This window comes from Monopterus albus, unplaced genomic scaffold, assembly GCF_001952655.1.
Source record: "Monopterus albus unplaced genomic scaffold, M_albus_1.0 scaffold311.1, whole genome shotgun sequence".
NCBI lineage: Eukaryota > Metazoa > Chordata > Actinopteri > Synbranchiformes > Synbranchidae > Monopterus > Monopterus albus.
In genome coordinates, this window is record NW_018128191.1 from 168,107 (window position 1) to 188,528 (window position 20,422).

General features: G+C 44.3%; 1 protein-coding gene across 1 annotated transcript in view; it reads right to left on the reverse strand.

The window, feature by feature from the left end:
• LOC109973930 (peripheral plasma membrane protein CASK) overlaps positions 1-19,805 on the reverse strand; it is a 131,011-nt gene extending 111,206 nt beyond the window's left edge. The window contains exon 1 of the mRNA XM_020623834.1: positions 18,925-19,805. Coding sequence (XP_020479490.1) covers positions 18,925-18,983 — 59 coding nt within the window. The 5' untranslated portion in view covers positions 18,984-19,805. The remainder of the gene's footprint in view (positions 1-18,924) is intronic.
• Positions 19,806-20,422: the final 617 nt, after the last annotated feature.

The window sequence follows — 20,422 nt, forward strand, 5'->3', positions numbered from 1 at the left end:
AAATAAAAATCAGAAAAGACATTTATACCAATGTTTCCACAGAGAGGATTGGTAACGTACTACACTAAAACCAGGATTAGCCAGCATCATTATAAGACTGTTCTCAGAGTTATTCACACGACAGATAAATCTGTACATCAGGTTTCTCATTAATGCCTGAAAGGTACTAACATGGACCTGTGAACACAACAGACTGGTGCTGGTGGACCTAGGCTTCTTAAGCAGAATCATCAAGGCATCATTATAAGCAACTTTAAGTTTCTGTAAAGTAGCTACCTTATATTTACACCACAATGGGGCAGTATACAACGGTGTACCGTATGTTCTGAACAGATGAACTTTAGCATTAGCAGAACACATGTGAAAATTCCTAACCAACATCTGTTTAGTCTTATTAAATAATACATTTGTACACAGGAACACTCCCACTGTGCAGCACTATATCCCAGTTCCCTAATATGACTTGCTCCTTGCTCAACTGAGAAGTGGTTCCGGTCCGCCACCTTGGAGGACGTCCCAAAGCTTTTGTTTCTGCTCAGAGGAATGAGGGGGCTGCTGGAGGAGCCAAAAAACAAAAATAGCAGAGTGCATCCTTCATGGAAGTATTTTATGGACCAGCATGGCCATTTACCAGGAATCCACTGGTGATTGGATACTTCACATAAAGGATAGGAAGAGGAAGAAAGGATGCCTCAAGCAGTTGTGCCAACATGCTTCAAAACCACCTCCATTGTGCCAGTGCTGAAACACTCCACCCCAACGTGCCTGAATGACTACCGCCCTGTAGCACTCACACCCATTGTCATGAAGTGATTTGAATGCCTGGTCCTGGCACACCTAATGACCTGTCTCCCACCCACACTGGACCACCACCAATTTGCCTAACGCAGGACTAGGAGCATGAAGGATGCAGTCTCCATTGCACTGCACTCTGTATTCAGACATCTGACAATAACAATACTTACATAAGAATGCTGTTCATGGACTTCAGATCAGCGTTTAACACATTCATCCCCTCCAAATTAACCACCAAACTTGGGGACCTGGGCATCAGCACCACCCACTGCAACTGGATTCTGAACTTTCTGACCAGCAAGCCTCAGCATGTTAGATCAGACAGCACCTGCTCCTCCACCATCATTCTCAACACCGGCGTACCACAGGGCTGTGTGCTGAGCCCATTCCTCTATCGAGAGCATCCTGACCAGCTGTATCACAGTCTGGTATGGAAACTGCTCTGTCTCCAACCACAAGGCATTGCAGCGGGTGGTGAAAACTGCCCAACACATCACAAGGACTCCACTTCCAGCTACTGAGGGTGTCCACAGGGAACGCTGTCTCCGATGTGCTCGCAGCATTCTCAAGGACTCCTCTCACCTTGCTCACAAACTGACCTCCTGCCCTCTGGGAGGCACTTCAGGAGCCTCCGGACCAAAACCAGTAAACTCAGGAACAGCTTCTTCCCCACAGCTGTCTCCTTACTGAACTCTGTCCACCATTGACCCCCCACTGCCTTCTTCTATACCACTACACACACCTCACCCCTGCTCATCTCTAACTTCCCTCCCTATAAGATTAATGTACTTTATCCATTATTGTAATTTAAATCCATAAAGGCTGTTGTATATTGTATATTACGTTACAAACCTTACTGTAAATATCAATGTACATATCAGTAAATTAGTATATACTGCAAATATTGTGCACTCTGCACTGCTGTTTTGCACTTCTGGTTAGATGCTAAACTGTATTTCATTGCCTTGTACTTGTACATGTGTAATGACAATAAAGTTGAATCTAATCTAATCTAATCTAATGTCTCTTAAAAACTGCTTCCTCAAGTTCTCTCCCTTCACCTCTTACATGGGCAGGACTAAGACAAAAAAAAGATGCAAGTGAGGGAAACATGAAAGCAAGTAAGGGAACTGGGGATTTAAGCGTGGTACCTCGCCTGTACACAGAGGGGTCCGGTGTAGAAGCGTTGTTCACCATCTTCACACTACATGCCTTCCTGTACACTGTCCTTTGTTGCTGACTTGTCGAGCTCTCTTCATGCCCTCAGCTTGGTGGTGAATCCGTGTACCAACACATGGCCCGACCTCAACGTGTTCACCTCCAGCTCCTGATCTACTTCCTACAGTCAAAGTAACGCCACACTTCAGGAGGCTGTATGTGATTTCCTGTGCAAGCCTTCATTGATCTACATGCCAGTGATGCTTCTCCAGGGCTCAGGCCCCAATCAGCACAAAATATACTGAATCAATTGCCTGGGAGCATAGCCTGAGAGCAGCTGTGTGTCAGAGAAGAGGAACTCAATACTCAGCAGAAAGCTCCAAGCAAAGTCTTTCTCTGGCCCACAATAAGTTCCTGTGGGCTTGTAAAGGCCATCTTTGATCCTAAGTGCACCGTGGTTACAGGCCCTACATGCACAAATGAATGACTGTAAAGGCTCTAAAGTGCAGGGCCTCTGACCATCTCAGCGGAGCTCCGAGCAAGAACAAAAGCTCTGACCTTAAACTTTTCTGCTGCCTTTCTTATCTCATCTGTTGTGGATGCTTTGGTACAGACCTAAGCACACTCACCCATTCGCACTACAGCGGGGTCAAAGGTCAAGGTAGTAATGATTCCATGATATGGCTCAGCGCTCAGTAGAGAGGACGACACCACAAGATGAGGTTTAAGTTCTTGGTGCTCACTCCCACTGAGGTCAGTCTGTCTTTGTAGAAGGCCTGGCCTACAGCGTAGTGCTGCTGACCAGCAGCTCGATAACATCAAGAGGAACTTAATGAACTCAAGACTGATGGCTGCAATTAACGTTCACTGATTATCAGTTAGTTTTCAAATTACTCTATTGATTAATCAATTGTTTTGTCAAAACTAATTAAAATCCACATCAGTTTCCAGAGCAAATGTTTCACATTGTTTATTTTATGCAACCAGCCGCCCAAAGTCCCCATCTGTCTGGAGCCAGATGATTTGTCGATTAATTCATTTCCACTCGAAACAATTTTAACTTGAAAAACTTGACCGGTAAGATGATTTTCTGCCATTCATGTTTCTGTGGAGCTACTGAACAACTGACTGACTAGAACTGCAACTGACCACTCTTTTTATAACCGATTCATCTAGGAATTATTTTCTCAGTTCATCAATTAATCATTTGGTCTATACAACAGTGAAAAATGCCCAATAAGGTGGTTTCATTAAACATCTCACTAGTAGTCTAAACCCCAAAATATGTCATTTGCTCTAATGAAAGACATTTGAGAAACAGAATATTTCAAAAACTGAGCGATGATGACTAGTTGCCGATTCATTTGATTTTGATCAACTAATCAATTCATCAACTACTGTTGCATCTAGGATCTAAGTATAAGAATCACTTTAGGTATATCTGGCAGCAGTCTTGACAATATATTGGTTGTTATCTACTACATTTTCTCTTTCATCTATTTCACTGGTTTCATCATGTCACTTTGTGCCCTGGTCTCACACTGTTGTCCTGTTTACCGTCTTGTTTTCAGCTCCTGCCTGCTCTATATTAAAAGCTGCCACATGAAGTGAATGAATGATTCAAAAATATCAATTGAACCTTGTCCGAAAGGCGTTTCCCTAGAAGCCTGCTGATGGTCCAATCTATCATCGTCTCACTGGTACTGTATTAATTCCTGTTTCAACACCTTTCTTCCACTGTGGACAGTCAGCGTTGCACCTTTTAATTCTGGCAGAAGCTGCATTTGTCGTTGGCTGCAACTGTGAACCTGCCATCTGTCTTTTTTGTTTTTTTGGCTTTGTCTCCTAAATGTCGCTGCTCATCTCTCGGCACTCAGTTGAAACGGTTGATTTTCAGATGTTTTGTCTCCTGTTTTCCAGTGCAGACATGTAGACACAAACACAGATCCCTCCCACTTGAAGCTGCCAACCATGTCTATGGAAGGCACTCTTCTTTCCACTGTCATTAATGGTCCTGCATGACAGCAGTGAAGCCAGGATTAGGTCGCGTTCACACTGAGTTTCAAAGGTGTGAAAAACGCAGATCTCCATTCATTTCTATGGGGGATTGAGTTCACCGCAGCAGGCACCAGCACCACAGGGGCTCCAGCAAAACAACGTGACCCTGTGCTGCCAAAAAGTTGGATTTGGTTCAACTTTCACCACAACGAACAGTGACATCATCCTTCAAATTCGCTGCACTGACCAATCAAGTACGGGGAGGCGATCAGGATGTGGACGCCAACGGGAAGACGACTTTTGTTTACCTTGTTAGCATGAGCGTTCACTGCTATTCACTGTTGAATCTGGGCCACAGATAACACACCACAGCACAGGGATCAGTCTTACTGGATCAGTCTTAACGCTCGCTGAGTCCCACCAAGTACTCTGAGTTTTTCAGAAAACAGTTAAATGACAGCAGGTATGATTGTGAGAAAACTACACTGGTGGTGGTGTTTTGTAGCATCAGCAATACTGCCAACCACAACCACAGGCCCATTTTAAATGATGATGTTTCATCACACTGTACTTGTACTTTAGCGTTTGTTTCATTTCCTCAACCATTATTAAACCAGACAAACCTCAACAGAATATTAAGCTGGTGGTACCATGAAACCACTGCAGAAGAAGAGTACACAACAACAGGATGTAGTTAAGGGAGCTGCAGCAGCCAAAGCACAAGCAGTGCATGTCATTTGTTTCTGTTGCCCTCAGCTTTTCAGGACTGCTTTGCAAATTTCAGCCAGTCAATTGATTCATGACCAGCAATTATGACAACCTGCCAATCATTTGGGTTTGGTTTGGTTTTTAGCAAACAAAGGAAAAGATTTGATGGATTTTAGGTTTTTAAATTTGAGAATTTTCTGCTTTTCTTTGTCACACATGACAGTAAAATGAATATTTTTGGGTTTCGGAAGGCTGATCGGCGAAAACAAAACAAGTCATCACACTGGGCTCTAAGAAAGTGTGGTGATATCTGTTTACCTTTTCTATATTTTAGTAACCAAATGATTGTGATTAGTTAATCAGTAATGACAAAAACTGACTAATTTAATATAACTAATTTAAAATGTTTTGCATTTCCAAACACTGAAAATTTTTAAAATCACTTTTTCATCATCTCAACAAAAATAAGCCTTATGATGAGAATTCAACAGAAATGTGATGACAAATCAGGCAGTTTGTGAACGGTTTAGTAGGATCGACCTCGCGGTGTGTAGATTTTGTGTTACTACTGAGCTCCGTCCAGTAGCGCCTGTCATGTGCTTCTGCCTCTTAATCCTCATCTTTGGCTGAAGTCTAAAGCTAAGATTAGCCCATATACACACCAAGAGGTCACACTGTTACAAACAAGACCTTGCATCAACAGGGTGACACCGACCTACACACAGGGTTGCACACAAACACTTCAGCTACACAGCCAGTGAATGAATGAGAGTCAGAGGGTCATGACATGACAGGGCACTGCATCCTTCACATACGCTGCTCACACAGCTGAACAAAGATGAGGAGTTCAAGAGCAATGGTTGTTAAGTCCAACATTAATGTCTTCTTTCTCCAAGCTGCCACTCAGTCAAAATACAGCCACTGCCTTCTGCAAGCATGACCCCAGGAGTAGGTCGTGTATGTCTGATAACAGGTTGTGGCGGCATGACTCCTGGTTCTGATCACTTCCTGGCTGTGACTCCTGCCATTTCTGTAGCCTCTGGGTTACCTCAGCCGGTAACGTTGAACCCACTTAGACCTCTGGCTGCCTGGACAACTCTGCCCTTATCTCACAGTGATAGAAGACTTTACTCTCCTTTCAGCCAATGCATTATTACATCATTTGTTAAACTGTATATAGTAGTGAGCAGGAGGGAGAGAGACACAGAGAAAAGGAGAAACACTGCATGTGTGAGAGTGAGGATGTGAGAACACATTTCTGAACAATACTTAAATGTACATAATTGCACAGAACCTCGAAGGTCACATCTACACTAGAGCGTGGGCCTCCCCATAAGTTTCAGGCCTGAGGCACCAACACATTCATTCAGAAATGAGAATAGAGCTGAATGCTATTTAGAGACAATTACTTATGTCTGGCTCATGGTGTAGAAACACTCTGGCACAGCGAGCACGGCTGGGAACAAGCCTAAGTCCCAGATATCACACTCCACAAACACACTTGTTTCTCCTCAAGTGCTTTTGCAAACATACACATATGGCTGAGAGCTGAACGCAACGCTGAGCTGACCAGCCATATGTGGTCTGTGTGAACATGGCGTGTGTGTGTGAGGCTTAGGAGTGACTGTTGTTTGTTTATCAAACAGAGGAGCTGTAAAGAAGAAAGTGTTTAAATAGCCTGGGCATCATTTTGTATGTTTACCTGGGGTCAGATAAACATACAAAATGATCCTACACATAGTAGTATAGGTGAAAAATGAAAGGAAAACCCTGACTAAATGAGTGGAAATGCAAACAGCAGGGGTCACTGATTAATAAGATGATCATCGTATTGATTATCTGATTGATCTTTTTATTCCCAGAATGTCAAACATTGGGAAAATGCCACTGACTTTCCAGAGCCAAAGGTAGTGGCTTCAAATGTCTTAATTTGTCCAACCAGCAAATCCACAGGGTGTACTTCCTTTTTACCATGACCGTAGTTGACTTCTACATTAATGTTCCTCACAACTTCAGCTGGACGACCCACGACCACGACAGAGAGAGACTACAAGCACGACAGTACATGACGTCATATGTAACGTATGAGGCCAGAGTTTTCCTACAACATGGCAGACAAACGGGAGTGTGTTCCAGGAGAAAGGTTTGTCTCATGTTTAGGGCGTCCTTCCTGTTTACTGAGCTGAACAGCTCACCGAGATGCATGACAGACATGTGCAGACGTACGGGACGTGAGTGGTCAACCCACTGTGCGTACCGGCGTTCCACATCAGTAAGTCGTAATCATGTGCGTGCCTACCTGTTAATGGGAGTGCGTGCAGGTAACACTTGTGCCATGTTGAAAGTGATGTCTAATGTTAGTAGGTCCGACACAGTAAGTCGTGACTTTCACAGAAAAGTGACCAAGACGTTAAGGTGACAAGTTCAGATGCTGTCACATTAACAGGAAGGAGTGCGTGTCTGAACAGGGCTATATTAAACGTAGAAGAACTTGCATCACTCACGATGCAATGAATGAATAATAACACAAATTCCTCAAGCCAGCAGATCTTACTCATTGTGCTTTTTTCGTTCATGCCCACATATTTACAGCTCACCTACACATACGTTTTTCCTGCTCAATATCAGTACACAGTATCGTGAAACATATGAAAACATATTTTACATACTTATCGAGTCCACAGAGTCCTGAAACATAATATTTTATTCTTGTACACACAAGAAAAAATAAGCATTTCAGGGCTTTGGAGGCAGCTCGGTAAAACTATAATTTTGTCACAGTAGCATGATTCAGTTAAACAACAGAATAAACATGAGTTTAATTTGGGATTCTCTAGTGAATACGGTCACATGAACATATCAGTTCCACCCCCACACTATTTACACCCATTAATCACCTCGGAGTGTTTCCACCTCTGGTTAATTCTATTATTTTATCATCCTAATATTTTATTCTCAGTGCTCTTCAAAGACAGCAGCTGAGTCTCTTCGTTCAGGATGTAGGCGAGTCTCACACGCCCTGACAGCTGGTCCTAAGGCAAAAAGCAGTCGTAACGCTTCTGCATAGGTGTGTGTGTCTGATCCTGCCTCACTCACCCTCCTCCTCCTCAGTCACTGACTCATCCTTCCAGAGTGCACCTGATCTCCACTCAGTCTCTCATCACTCACTCATCCAGCCCCAGCAGCAAACAGCTGGGGGTATATCCACAGATTGGAAAAGAGGAGGGCAAATATTTGAGACGGTGTGTGTGTGTGTCAATAACGCCAGCCAGTCACACACACTTGATCCTGCTGGTCATGTCCTCATTCAAAACCGTAAAGCAGTTCAGCTTAAATTACTGATTTATGAATGAATGTGTAACGGGACTCCTGAAGCTGATGTGGAGCACTCACCGCAGAGAAATGTGACCACAGAAAGACGGAGAGCACGTGAGAGCGATGACATCACAACTAACTGAATAATCGACTTGGCTTGATTATGTGACCTCAGAAGATCACTGTAATGCCCATCCATAGCATAAATACAACATGACCTTTAACAGGATCCAGATCCACACTGCAGAGAGGAAGAACATGGATAAAGCCAAATCAGTATGGTAGAAATCTATAGAAAGTTGTTTTGCAACCTTGCTGCACATTTAGTGTGCTGGGACATTTACTGAATGAATGTACTAGAATTTTCTTTACATGACCCTTTGTACAGTTATAAATAACAGTGGCATGTACGATGTGATGTGAAGAAGACAAAGAGACAGAGCAGGGAGTGGAAGACCAAGACTGAGGTGGGGTGCTAGCTGTGCACTGTATTGTGAGACTGGCAAGTCAGACTGTGGTGTTCCCCACAGCTCACCACAGCATCTCACTCTGTGTGCCTCTGACACCGAGTCCCAGTTACACTTACGATGAGCCTGGGACAAGGAGCATGTCAACACAGCCATAATACTCCTACTAAATGTGGCTCCAGTACACTAAGGCCCTCGGCATCAAGAAAATCACTTTCGGCATTTCCCGTTTAGGGGTCGCCACAGCGAATCGTCACACTGACGACTCGCATGTTGACATTTGGCACGTGTTTTACGCCGGATGCCCTTCCTGACGCAACCCTGATTCGAACCTGGGCCACAGCAGCGAAAGCGCTGCGCCTTAACCACTAGCCTACCAGGGACGTGAAGGCCCTCTGCATCAATGCCCTCCAAATATTCTCTGCTTCTTCATCTCATCTCTACCTTGCGCATCCATTCATCTGTCTTGTTCTGGAGCTTTTCCACTTTCACTGGATGGTGTCGTGTCCAGGAGCAGACTGTAAAACATCTTCCCGACATACAGCCAACGCAGTCAAATATGATTCAACAAACACACACATGCATTATGAACATGACAGTAGGGGTATGATGACATCTCGTGCCACAAGATCTCATGAGGCAATAGCTGTCTCGTGATATCAAGTACATAACAGAACCTGGGCAGTAGCCAGTGTGATGGTACGCTCACATTAGTCTGGAAAAAACACAAGTCCCTGCTGTGTTTAACACACAGGGCTGCGTTGGCTGGGGGGTGAGGGGTTGTGAGGGGAGCGTTGTAGGTGTGATACGACCATGTAACGACGAGTCGAAGCGAGTGGCTTCGTTCACGTTTCCAACCCAGGAGTTTCCACTTTGTTTAGGTTAGTCCTTCTGCTAACGTAGCACCAGTTTGTTGGCATTGATAGATAAAAACACAGCTTAACATCCAGTACTGACCAAAATGCATGGCGTGTCGTTATGTGGCGTTAATTGTGGCCCAAATTCGGCAGTGAATAGCACTAAATGCTCATGCTAACAAGGTTAAGTCTTCTTCCCGTGGGCGTCCACGTCCCAATCGTCCTCCGTACGCGTTTATTCAACACAGCCACCTGAAAATGGCATACAAGGTCACACACAGCTTCAGAAGGAAGTTAGATGCCCATGCATAGTTCGTGCACAGTTCTAAGGTCTGAGGAGACTCATGTGAACTCACAGAGGAGAGAAACCAGTCGGCTGAGTCTGTGGCAAAACCTTTACAGTTCTGCATATTGTTCTGTCTTTTACTGCATATGATAAGTCACACTCAGAAAGTAGAAGAGACTGTTGTTACAAGATGATTAGGTAAAACATTTCAAAAGGCACCTGTAGTGTTTTGCATTTTGTGACTTTTAGTTGAATAAAAGACTTTTTCCAGTCATATATTTCGTCACTGAAGATTTCTTAACCCAGCATCGTGTATCTTCTCGTGAGCTTCGTGTATTGTCACAGCCCTGCATGACAGACTTTAAGGTGAGAGACTGCGTCTCTGTGCAACACAGTGCATCTCCTCTGCAGCCACTATAAATGATTTAAAGGCAGCTGTAAGCTACAGCTCGGCCTCAGAGAATTCACTAGGCGCAGGCTGATGTCCACGTCTGCTGGAACGTGTGTGTGCCTGTCCTGTGAGTATGTTTAACTAGCCATATATCTACATAATGTTCCTACATATGCTGCTCAGATGCAAATCATCATGAAAATGATCGCAAATCAAGCTCAAGGACATCAGGGCAGACAATTACTGTGTCTCCAGCTCTCACAATATACTGGCTGGCTGGGACAATGTATGTGTATACACACATTTCTACAGCACACACAGTCCTTCCTCGAATCAATACAAGCCATTGTTTAGCTAGAATGCGATCATTGCTACATGAGACAGCCACTTCCTGTGTCTCAGGAGCCTCTTATATCATTCAGACAAAAACATGTTCAACACAAAAGTATAACAAGAGACAGAGAAAAAATGAAATGCATCGTTTCTAGTTTTCACTAGGCGCCACCATCACAACACATTCAACTCCTCAGACTATACACACAAAGGAAGTTAGATGCCCATGCATAGTTCGTGCACAGTTCTAAGGTCTGAGGAGACTCATGTGAACTCACAGAGGAGAGAAACCAGTCGGCTGAGTCTGTGGCAAAACCTTTACAGTTCTGCATATTGTTCTGTCTTTTACTGCATATGATAAGTCACACTCAGAAAGTAGAAGAGACTGTTGTTACAAGATGATTAGGTAAAACATTTCAAAAGGCACCTGTAGTGTTTTGCATTTTGTGACTTTTAGTTGAATAAAAGACTTTTTCCAGTCATATATTTCGTCACTGAAGATTTCTTAACCCAGCATCGTGTATCTTCTCGTGAGCTTCGTGTATTGTCACAGCCCTGCATGACAGACTTTAAGGTGAGAGACTGCGTCTCTGTGCAACACAGTGCATCTCCTCTGCAGCCACTATAAATGATTTAAAGGCAGCTGTAAGCTACAGCTCGGCCTCAGAGAATTCACTAGGCGCAGGCTGATGTCCACGTCTGCTGGAACGTGTGTGTGCCTGTCCTGTGAGTATGTTTAACTAGCCATATATCTACATAATGTTCCTACATATGCTGCTCAGATGCAAATCATCATGAAAATGATCGCAAATCAAGCTCAAGGACATCAGGGCAGACAATTACTGTGTCTCCAGCTCTCACAATATACTGGCTGGCTGGGACAATGTATGTGTATACACACATTTCTACAGCACACACAGTCCTTCCTCGAATCAATACAAGCCATTGTTTAGCTAGAATGCGATCATTGCTACATGAGACAGCCACTTCCTGTGTCTCAGGAGCCTCTTATATCATTCAGACAAAAACATGTTCAACACAAAAGTATAACAAGAGACAGAGAAAAAATGAAATGCATCGTTTCTAGTTTTCACTAGGCGCCACCATCACAACACATTCAACTCCTCAGACTATACACACAGGAACATGAACACAGCCTGTAGCCACATGTGTGTGGAAGTCAACAGATAATTCAGGTGTAAATTTAGTGTGTTTCAATCGCACGTTGTAATGGTGTGATGAACGCCGTTTCCACTGAGGTCACAGCTGGATAATGCTGTACAACAGTCCACAGGCTTCACATTATCAAGAGCAGAGAAGGAACTAAACAACAGAAAGATCCGGTTTAACATGTTCAAACGTCCATATTCACCCCCCAGGCTGCACACACACCTGTGAGGAGTAACATAACAAGATCGACGGGTGTGTTTCTCTACAATTACCAGGCAGTAAGTTTTAATGGACCTTGTTAAGAGCCTGAAGTTTTTATAGGTTAATAAATAACTAACCAGCTGACTAACAGACCGCAAACTCGAGAACTAAAAGCACTCAACAGAAACTCCACTGATACTACAATACTAGACTATCTGTTTTAGAAATGGTCTTAGTGCTGACATAATGTTCTGCTTCATAACAGGCCTAAAATAGAGAGGATCTGCAGATTTTGTCCATTTCTATATAACTGCATTATATTTTTCCTACATAATACATCTGCACATTTAGTCTACAATAATCCTACGGTGTAAAAAAATAGATCTACCTTATTGTTCTTAGAGCACACACCAGGTAAATCAGTAAAACTAATGTAGCAAACACAAAGTCCTACTTTTTGTGTCTTCCCAAGCAACAAGGTGTGAACAATGGTTCCAACATAAAAGCTTAGGCACCAAATACACAGCCCATCTGCATGGCAGGGCTGAGCAATGCAGAACAAAAGGAAGGGGGTTACCAAAAACATGTCAGGGCAAACAGAGGAGCCGCCACCAGAGTAAGGTTGGCAGAGGGTCAGCAGGCCAGCAGAGAAAGTAACAACCAGCAGAGCAAAACAAGAATAACCTCTGGTCAAGTGCAATGCAAAGAAATGGCTCAACAGCTGAGTTTCCAACCAGACTCTGCTTTACTTGATCGATAGAACAGTTCTAACAGAAGCTTTAATATTTGAGCATCACAATTACCCTGATCTCCCTCAGTTTGTCAGGGAAGCCTTCAAGAATCTTGTCCAGAGTGGCCCCTCTCAGATCTCAGAGCAGAGAATCCTACACACACTCCAGGTGCTTGTGATTCTGGTTACAAGCTCATTTAAAACCAGACTAAAACAGGCCTCTTCTTACCGACCTACAACATACTGTATAATCCTCCTCAGCCTCATAAACTGGCCCAACAAGGGTGTACTCCTGTTGACATCATAGTGTGAGAATACACTTTAAACGAACCATAACTTGACCTGAATTATGCATCAGACCTTCAGCTACTAGCTGTTTCCACACAATATGGGCAACACACTGCAATTAAGGTTTAGCGCGGTGAAAATAAATGAAATCACTACAAAGTCTCTCATCATCTGCAATCATCTTCAGCACAGGAGGGTTCCCACTTTGAGCTCATAACTCTGCCCTGTGCTCAGCATTCGGCCCAGTTGTTTCTCTGCACACACAAGCACGTTCACCTCCCATGTCGCATGCAGGCAGTGCACATGCTTCTGAACCCCAGTAAGTAGCTTCAGTTCTATGTGGGCTGACAGTATGAACAACACCCTCTACTAGTCTGTTGCTGTAAAACCCCCAAAAGCGATTTTAAGTTTGGAAGGGAAATGTCTTTTCCTTGTGCGTTACATGGTGGGTGTTGGTTTTCCAAGAGGCCCCAGCTGTAACCCAGGTGACAGTGTGTGCTTTGGCATGCACCATGGAAGTTGGGTTAGTCTGAAAAGGCCCCGGCTGAGCAACAGCAGGACAAAGAAAATAAACTTGGAATGACAGAAAAGAGCAGAGAGTAAAAACAGCACCAAGATGTCACTGGTTGCATTAGCAACTTCTGGCACATTAATCCCCTGACCTGGACAAACCAACAACCACCAGTTACTAAGAACAAAAACTGTCATTTTGGTTATCATACTTATCCAGGAGAGCCTGGGCAGCATAAAAGCTTTTCTGTTGCTGGTGTTGAGAGTACGCCGCAGCTGACCTCTCTAAACATGCTTCTATACTAGTTCTGCACACATGGCATCTCTGTGGGAGAGTGTTCAAACACACAGGGTCAGCTGGGAAATAATTCATTAATAATGCATTAACACGTGTGCTGAATCACCTTGTTAGCTAACAGGAACCTACTGTGACCACAAACTGGTCCTGACACATGCACACATGCAAAGCATTTGCACTGTCACACATGCAAAGAAGCTAAAAAAAAATTCCAGCTTTCTGACACTGCAGCAGGACTTTTGTTTAAAACTTCCAATTTATATTTGTTCTACTTGTGTTGTGCGTCCTCAGTGCAACCCCCAGAGATGGAAAGCAGAAGACAGCCTCTTTCTTTCTTACTAAAATGATCCAGGATCTCTTGAGCTTTTGTGGCCAAGCAAATGATGCAATGGTAACAGCCAGTTCAGTTTACTGATGAAAACCATTTCCAGACAGTGCATGCCATCATTAAAGACTTGCTGGCAATGTCATTAGTAATGTGCTCCAACAGACCAAATCTGGAAGTAACATTTGAGAATTTTCATACCAAACTCCAGCCATACCAAAGGGTTGAGGCCACAGTGAAGCTGCATGTGGTAAATCTCAGTGGGTCAGTTTCCTGAAAGAAGCAGCTATTGCATAGCTAAGCAAAACACTTATCCAATATAACACCAGTGAACCAGACTGTATCAAACATTCTCATCGTCTGGAGAACATGACTGATTATTCCATTAGTGAGAAGGTCGGGTATCACACGTGCTTTTTCTTCCTCTATGTGACCTACTACTACTACTACTACTACTACTACTACTTTTGGCATGTATACATTTGGCACGTGTTTTATGCCGGATGCCCTTCCCGACACAACTCCAATTGGTGTGTGTGTATATATATGTATATATATATATATAAAATATTCATTTTAGAGAGATATTATCACTGATATTAAGGGGTTCTAGATTATTAAAGCAAATGCATCAGCACTCTAGACATCTGAGCAATGTATAGCAGAAGGCAGGGGGTGGGAGAGTGTGTGCCAACATCCTCTGTGCTGTGCCAATGCTTTTTGCCAGGACACTGACCCACTGAGATTTACCACACACACAGCTTCACTGTGGCCTCGTCCCTTTGGTATGGCTGGAGTAAAGCAGAAATGAAGAAAGCAAGAAATGTTCCCTGGATACAGCCCTGTTTACACTGCTCTCCCTGCAATGCCATCGTGAATACACAACAGCCTCAGCAGGTGAAAACAGACATCTATGTGGCTGTGTTTGGTGGAGAAGCAGCAGGGAGCTACATAGCCTAAGGCCAGATACCGACCACTAGACACTGATTCAGTGGAGGACATCTCACATTACTCAACCCTAACTTCCACCTTGACATTAACAAATATGAGAATTTGGATTTGTCTCACCCTAAAACACACCACACGGGTTGCTAATAATCTACAAGTTACAATCTAGGGGTTGAGTACTTTTCTATCACTGTCATTTTATACTGTCTTTAAAGCTCACTTTGTTCTCACAGTGTAAACAAAGCAGAGTTTAACATAGTGAGCCACGGGCCACGGGTCTGGTGTTGCTATGGCCTGAAGGGATTATTAATACTATTCATCAATGCACAGCAGGCTGGCCACCCCTCATGCCTAGCGTTTGCTTGCCGAGGCTGGCCTCATGTACCACTATTAACAAACCCAGCCCCAGCTCCAACACGGTTCCTGTGGTGGAGTTGCCTGTCCTGATGTGGGTCAGTGTTTCACAGGTTTTATCAAGATCGAATGTGTGTAGCACCTACACAGACACTTACATAAACAAATGGTTTTCATTTTAAGCTACTCTCTTTCTCTGAGGTACATAAAGCCCTATTGAAATTTGATATAAGCAAACCTGCTGGGTAAGTTAGAGCACTGCTGTTTAAAAGTCGCAGCAAATCTTCCTGTGATTCCACTTACACATATTTTTAATCTCAGGTTAGTTACAAATTAGATCCCTAAAGTGTGGAAATCAGCCTTTTTAACACCACTGCTTAAAGGTGGTAAAGTGTCTGCTGTATGTAATTACAGGCCTTTTTCCAACCCCTCACACCCTGGACTGTCTGAACTCCTCCCCTCTGGACGTCACTACAGGTCACTGTACGCCAAGACAAGCAGACAACTACATTTCCTTCCCATGGGCCGTCACTCTGATGGACACTTCATCTAAGTTCAAGGGGGTATGGCAGGACGCTGTACAAATCACTGTACAACAGCGTACAGATGTACATTACACAATAACTCTTTTAGTTGGTATACATGTACGTGTGTACATTTGTGTCTTTTTACTTGTGGTTTTGGTTTTATTCCATTTTTATATTGTTGTACACATCAGGGTCTGTTTGGGCTGGAGTGAGATTCCTTGTATTTTTGATAACACCTGGCAATAAAGTATATTCTTATGCTTTTTGTTTAGTATCGGTTCTGGTACCGTTTAGGCACCGGCACCATTTTAAATGTTTTGTTTTCACAGGCAAACGATACCCGACCGTAGGTGTCAGTTCACTCCATGAGATGAACACGACACATGCACAGGAGCTGCAGTGAGGCCTTGGGCTTCTATTCACTGTCACAACATGGTAGACACACACATACACACACCTCTCCTTGGGCTGCGGGTTATAATGACATCCAGACTCTACACAGCAACCCTGAGTGTCCTACTAGATCTACTTCTTCTTTTTTTTATCCACAGTGGAGCAGCTCTACAATGACATACATTATAGGACAGTACTCACTGTTAAATCCACAGTGAGCTCAGCAGAGGGCGACCATTGATCCAGTCAACTGGCTAATATTAACTCCCGTTTCTGGCTCCATTAACAGAGGAGATGGCAGTACTTGATCACAGATGTTATGGTTCACTGCATAATCTTTCAGCGGCCTGTGACTGTAACATCGATACGGTTAACATTGTGTAGACTGGATTGTGACATCGTAACATCAATGTAAACCTGAGGTTCTGTGCAGTTTGTCTGACACATGGAATTTTAGATTTTCAGTTTTCACCAAGTATTTATTGCAGAGAAGTTTAAAGCTGCAAGGATGATGAAAAAACAAAGGCAAACATCCTCTTTCTTCCAGTCCTCGTCTTTGTGCATAGCGCTGTGAGAAACACAGATCCACACGAACAACTTTTTCTGAGGATGAACTAGAAGAAAAGCCTGGCCTGAAGGCCCAGGGTGTCACTTAATGTGTGAGTCAAACTAATGGACTGCTGTTTCCATCTACCGTGCCCCCGACCTCTATTCCTCCTTCACTCCCTCACCCGATCTCTGATGCAACCTCTCTCTCTTATCCCTGAGTCTCTTGGTCCTAACATCTCTATTTCTACCAACTTCACCTCTTGTTCTGAGCCTCAGGAGGCAGTGGCACAATGTGACAGCAACACAGCTAATGTACACAGAGCACACACAGCTTTGTGGGTGACAGACATGCTCTACAAATACAGCTGATGCCTCTGCATAAGTATGCACACGGCTATAGGGTGGATTCTGCTTTCCTCTGGACCCAACACCTCCATAAATACCACTAAATCCAGGGTAGACACACAGAGCAATGCTCACAACACTGCTTTCCAAGCACACTTCGGGGTGACATATACACAGTACAGGCCTGTACATCTAACCCTGCAGAACACACACAAACACTCACCCCCATCCAAAACAAAGTGAGCTGGGCTTTTACAGCAGTGCCTTTTCTGAATGTGGTGCTGTCACACGTTTGGGTCTCCCTATGGTTAATTCTGTCTCAGGATCAAAAACCACAGCTGGTACTTCAGTTGAGAAAGAAGCTGTGGCTGCAGCAGCTTTCCACACGGCAAACAGGAGGTCGGCTGATAAAAAGACTGCTCTCCTTCTGAAACTGTAAATCACAGACAATCTGACAAATACAATGAGTAAGGCTGTGAATCAGAAAACTCAGAACAAGTGTGGCTGTGTGTCTGACTCAATGCATCTGGCCTTAACGTTTGCCTCCTGTCTCACCAGAGCCCTGGCTACAGAGCACTGACAAAGCTGGGGAGTTTCTTTGAGAAAGGAATTGCTTGTGCTATGAGGAATATAACACACACACACAGTTTTCAGGCTTCCCTAAACATGTAGGTCTCTTATCACACCATCAAACAGTCAACCATCTCTGTGACATGGCAGAAGTCCCAGAACCAGCCAGCCTGCTCTGACTGACTGTGCCTGTCAGTCTGCCAAGCTCCCGATTCACATGGAGCATCTGTTTGTATGCTCAGTGGAGTGTTTCATTCAGGACCTGCAGTTTGGATGACACAGTCAGTTATTCATGTGTCTGTCAAAGCAGAAACAGTTGTCCCTCACACACATTCTCAGCACTCATTCAAATGTGTGTGCTGAATATCAAAACAGAGCAACCATCTCCCTCCTGTTCACTGCTTCTCCTCAGCTCAGCGCCGTGTAATACCAAGTTGGAAAGTCGCAGGTGGGGCACAGGAGCTGCCGCAACTGAAAATACCAGAGCTGGATGATCCTGAAACTGGTCCTGGTTATTTGTCATGACAGCAGCAGCATGGGAAAAGTCAACGCCATGTCTACTTTCTCACGCACACACACACATACACACACCGGAGTGTCACAACACTTCGGTGCAACAGATTATAATTACATGGATAAATGTTAATGATATACTAAGCTTTGTTACTCACTTCTAAAGCAGCAACACAAAAAACAAAGATAACTGTACCAACCACTGTATAATTGACCAAAAACTCTTATCCTGCAGGGAGTTCAGGTGATCTTACTGCTTTGACTTGTTTCTAATGTAGCTGTGCTGTTCCTGTAGAGGGCAATGCATACTTACACCTTTTAAATCGAATTATGCCTCTTAAAATGCACTACAGGGTTAATGTGGGGTCTTACTCCTAAAGAGGGGGCAGTTATTGAACAGAGCCTGGTTGAAATGTGGGGACTCTGTGGAAAAACACTTCCCACAATGTGCAGTGCGATCGTCTTCCACTTCCAGTGACTGTTATTCCAAGTGGCCTGAATGAAAGCTCCAGTCATTAACGCTGGCCAGATGTGGATGACTCATGGCGGTCAATGCCCTGCCCTTTAATCTCTGCAGCAAGCTGCCAGCTGCCACTAGGTTAAGCACACGGTATGTTGCCAAAGTGCGCTGTGACTGGACAACCGTGAAACAAAACGCACCAACCATGAGAAACCCCACACGGTTAAAAAGCTCATCTACGCGTTTGAACAACACGGTCAAACTATTGTAGGATGGCTCTTTCTCAAAACAATTCAGTGTTACCACCATTAGTTCCCGCACAGATATCTCCACGCTTCTTGTGTGTGCGTGCGTGCCAAGGCTTCAGGACACTATGAGGAATTAACTGGAAAGCCCAGCGTTAAAAACTGAAAAAAGCAGCGATGCAACACCTACTTGCCAATGACCTCGCAGAGCTCGTACACATCTTCAAAGAGGATGTCGTCGTCCGCCATCGTGCGACCTGGCTGGGAGGGGGATGATCCCCAAAGATATGCGTCCCAGAACCTGATTGTGCTCCTAGAAAACGGTGAACATGAAGGCCATAAGCTCCTGACCGCTCGGTAAAAATGACCGACAAAAAGCCGCTCGCACCGTCAGCAGCACGGCGGTCGGTAGAGTTCCAAAGAAACAGTTTAAATCCTGCTCGTCGCCTCCGTTCGTTGACCCCGACCCCCCTCCAAAGAATCGCCGTGCCTCTGTGGATAAATCGGCACAGGGGGAGCTCAGTAATCCAATGTGGGAGTCCACCAGTTCGGCCCCGCCTTTCCCACAGCTTCCCGGTGTCCTGTCTCAAAAAGCAAATCGTCCGTGGGTGTCAAACAAACACCGTAGTAACTACTCCGCCGGTGTGTCTGCTCCCGTTAACGGCTTCGACTGTTACACCGGTCTGAATGTTAACGTGGGCACCAGGCTCGAGTTACAGCACGGATCCAGGTGGGTTACGCTGTTCTTCACATCCCGAACAGCCGCGGCTTACACTTTCTTCTTTGGGGACGTAACACACAGTCCTCCCACACTGTATTGGTTGACGTATGGGTCCGAGTCTCCAACGTCAAGCCAAGAAGCGCCTCTCTCCTCCGCGGCTCGGTAACACTTCCCAGCCGTTGGCTTCGGGTTTTTTTTCTTCCCACCGTTGCCTGCGTGCTCCGAGGTTTAGGTCCGAGGAGCTTCCAGAAAAACAAGCTCCTCCTACACGGGAGTTACGAAGCTATTACACTGTCCTCCATTTTGGCGCATGGCCGTCATCCAGGGTTCTCCATGAGACCCGATAGTATTTGAGCCAACATGGCGGAGTGGCGGCTTTATAAAGGCTTTTGTAAAACCGTGGTTTCCACAGGACCTTTCCAGTGGGGAGACTTGAAGTGGGGGAGGAGGGGTGTGAAGGAAGAAGGTGTATAAAAATAGAAACTACCCCGTTTAAACTGAGACTTTATCTTTTAACGAAATAAAAGTTCTGTTCCCTTTCATCGAGTTTATTTGTCCTTGTTTCTTCTTACCAATATTATTGATTATGATGACACATTATTGGTTTTATTATTACATTGTCGCATTTTATTGCTCATTTCTATTATACTGAAACTGTTTTGCTATTTGTTTTGTCTCTCATCAATAAATTGCACTAACCTGCCTGAAAGGCACCATACAAGTAGAGCAGTGGTCCCCAACCCCCGGGCCGCGGACCGGTACCGGTCCGTGGATCAATTGGTACCGGGCCGTACAAGAAATTATTAATTATTTCTGTTTTATTTATTATCTGCGGATGAACGATCTTTTAGTTTGAAAAAGGGCCGCATTCTCTCGGTTACATCTCGGATTGTGACTGCAAACATGATATTGTTGTACAAATAGTGTCAACAGCAACCTCGGCAACAGCTGATGGTGGCACATAGCA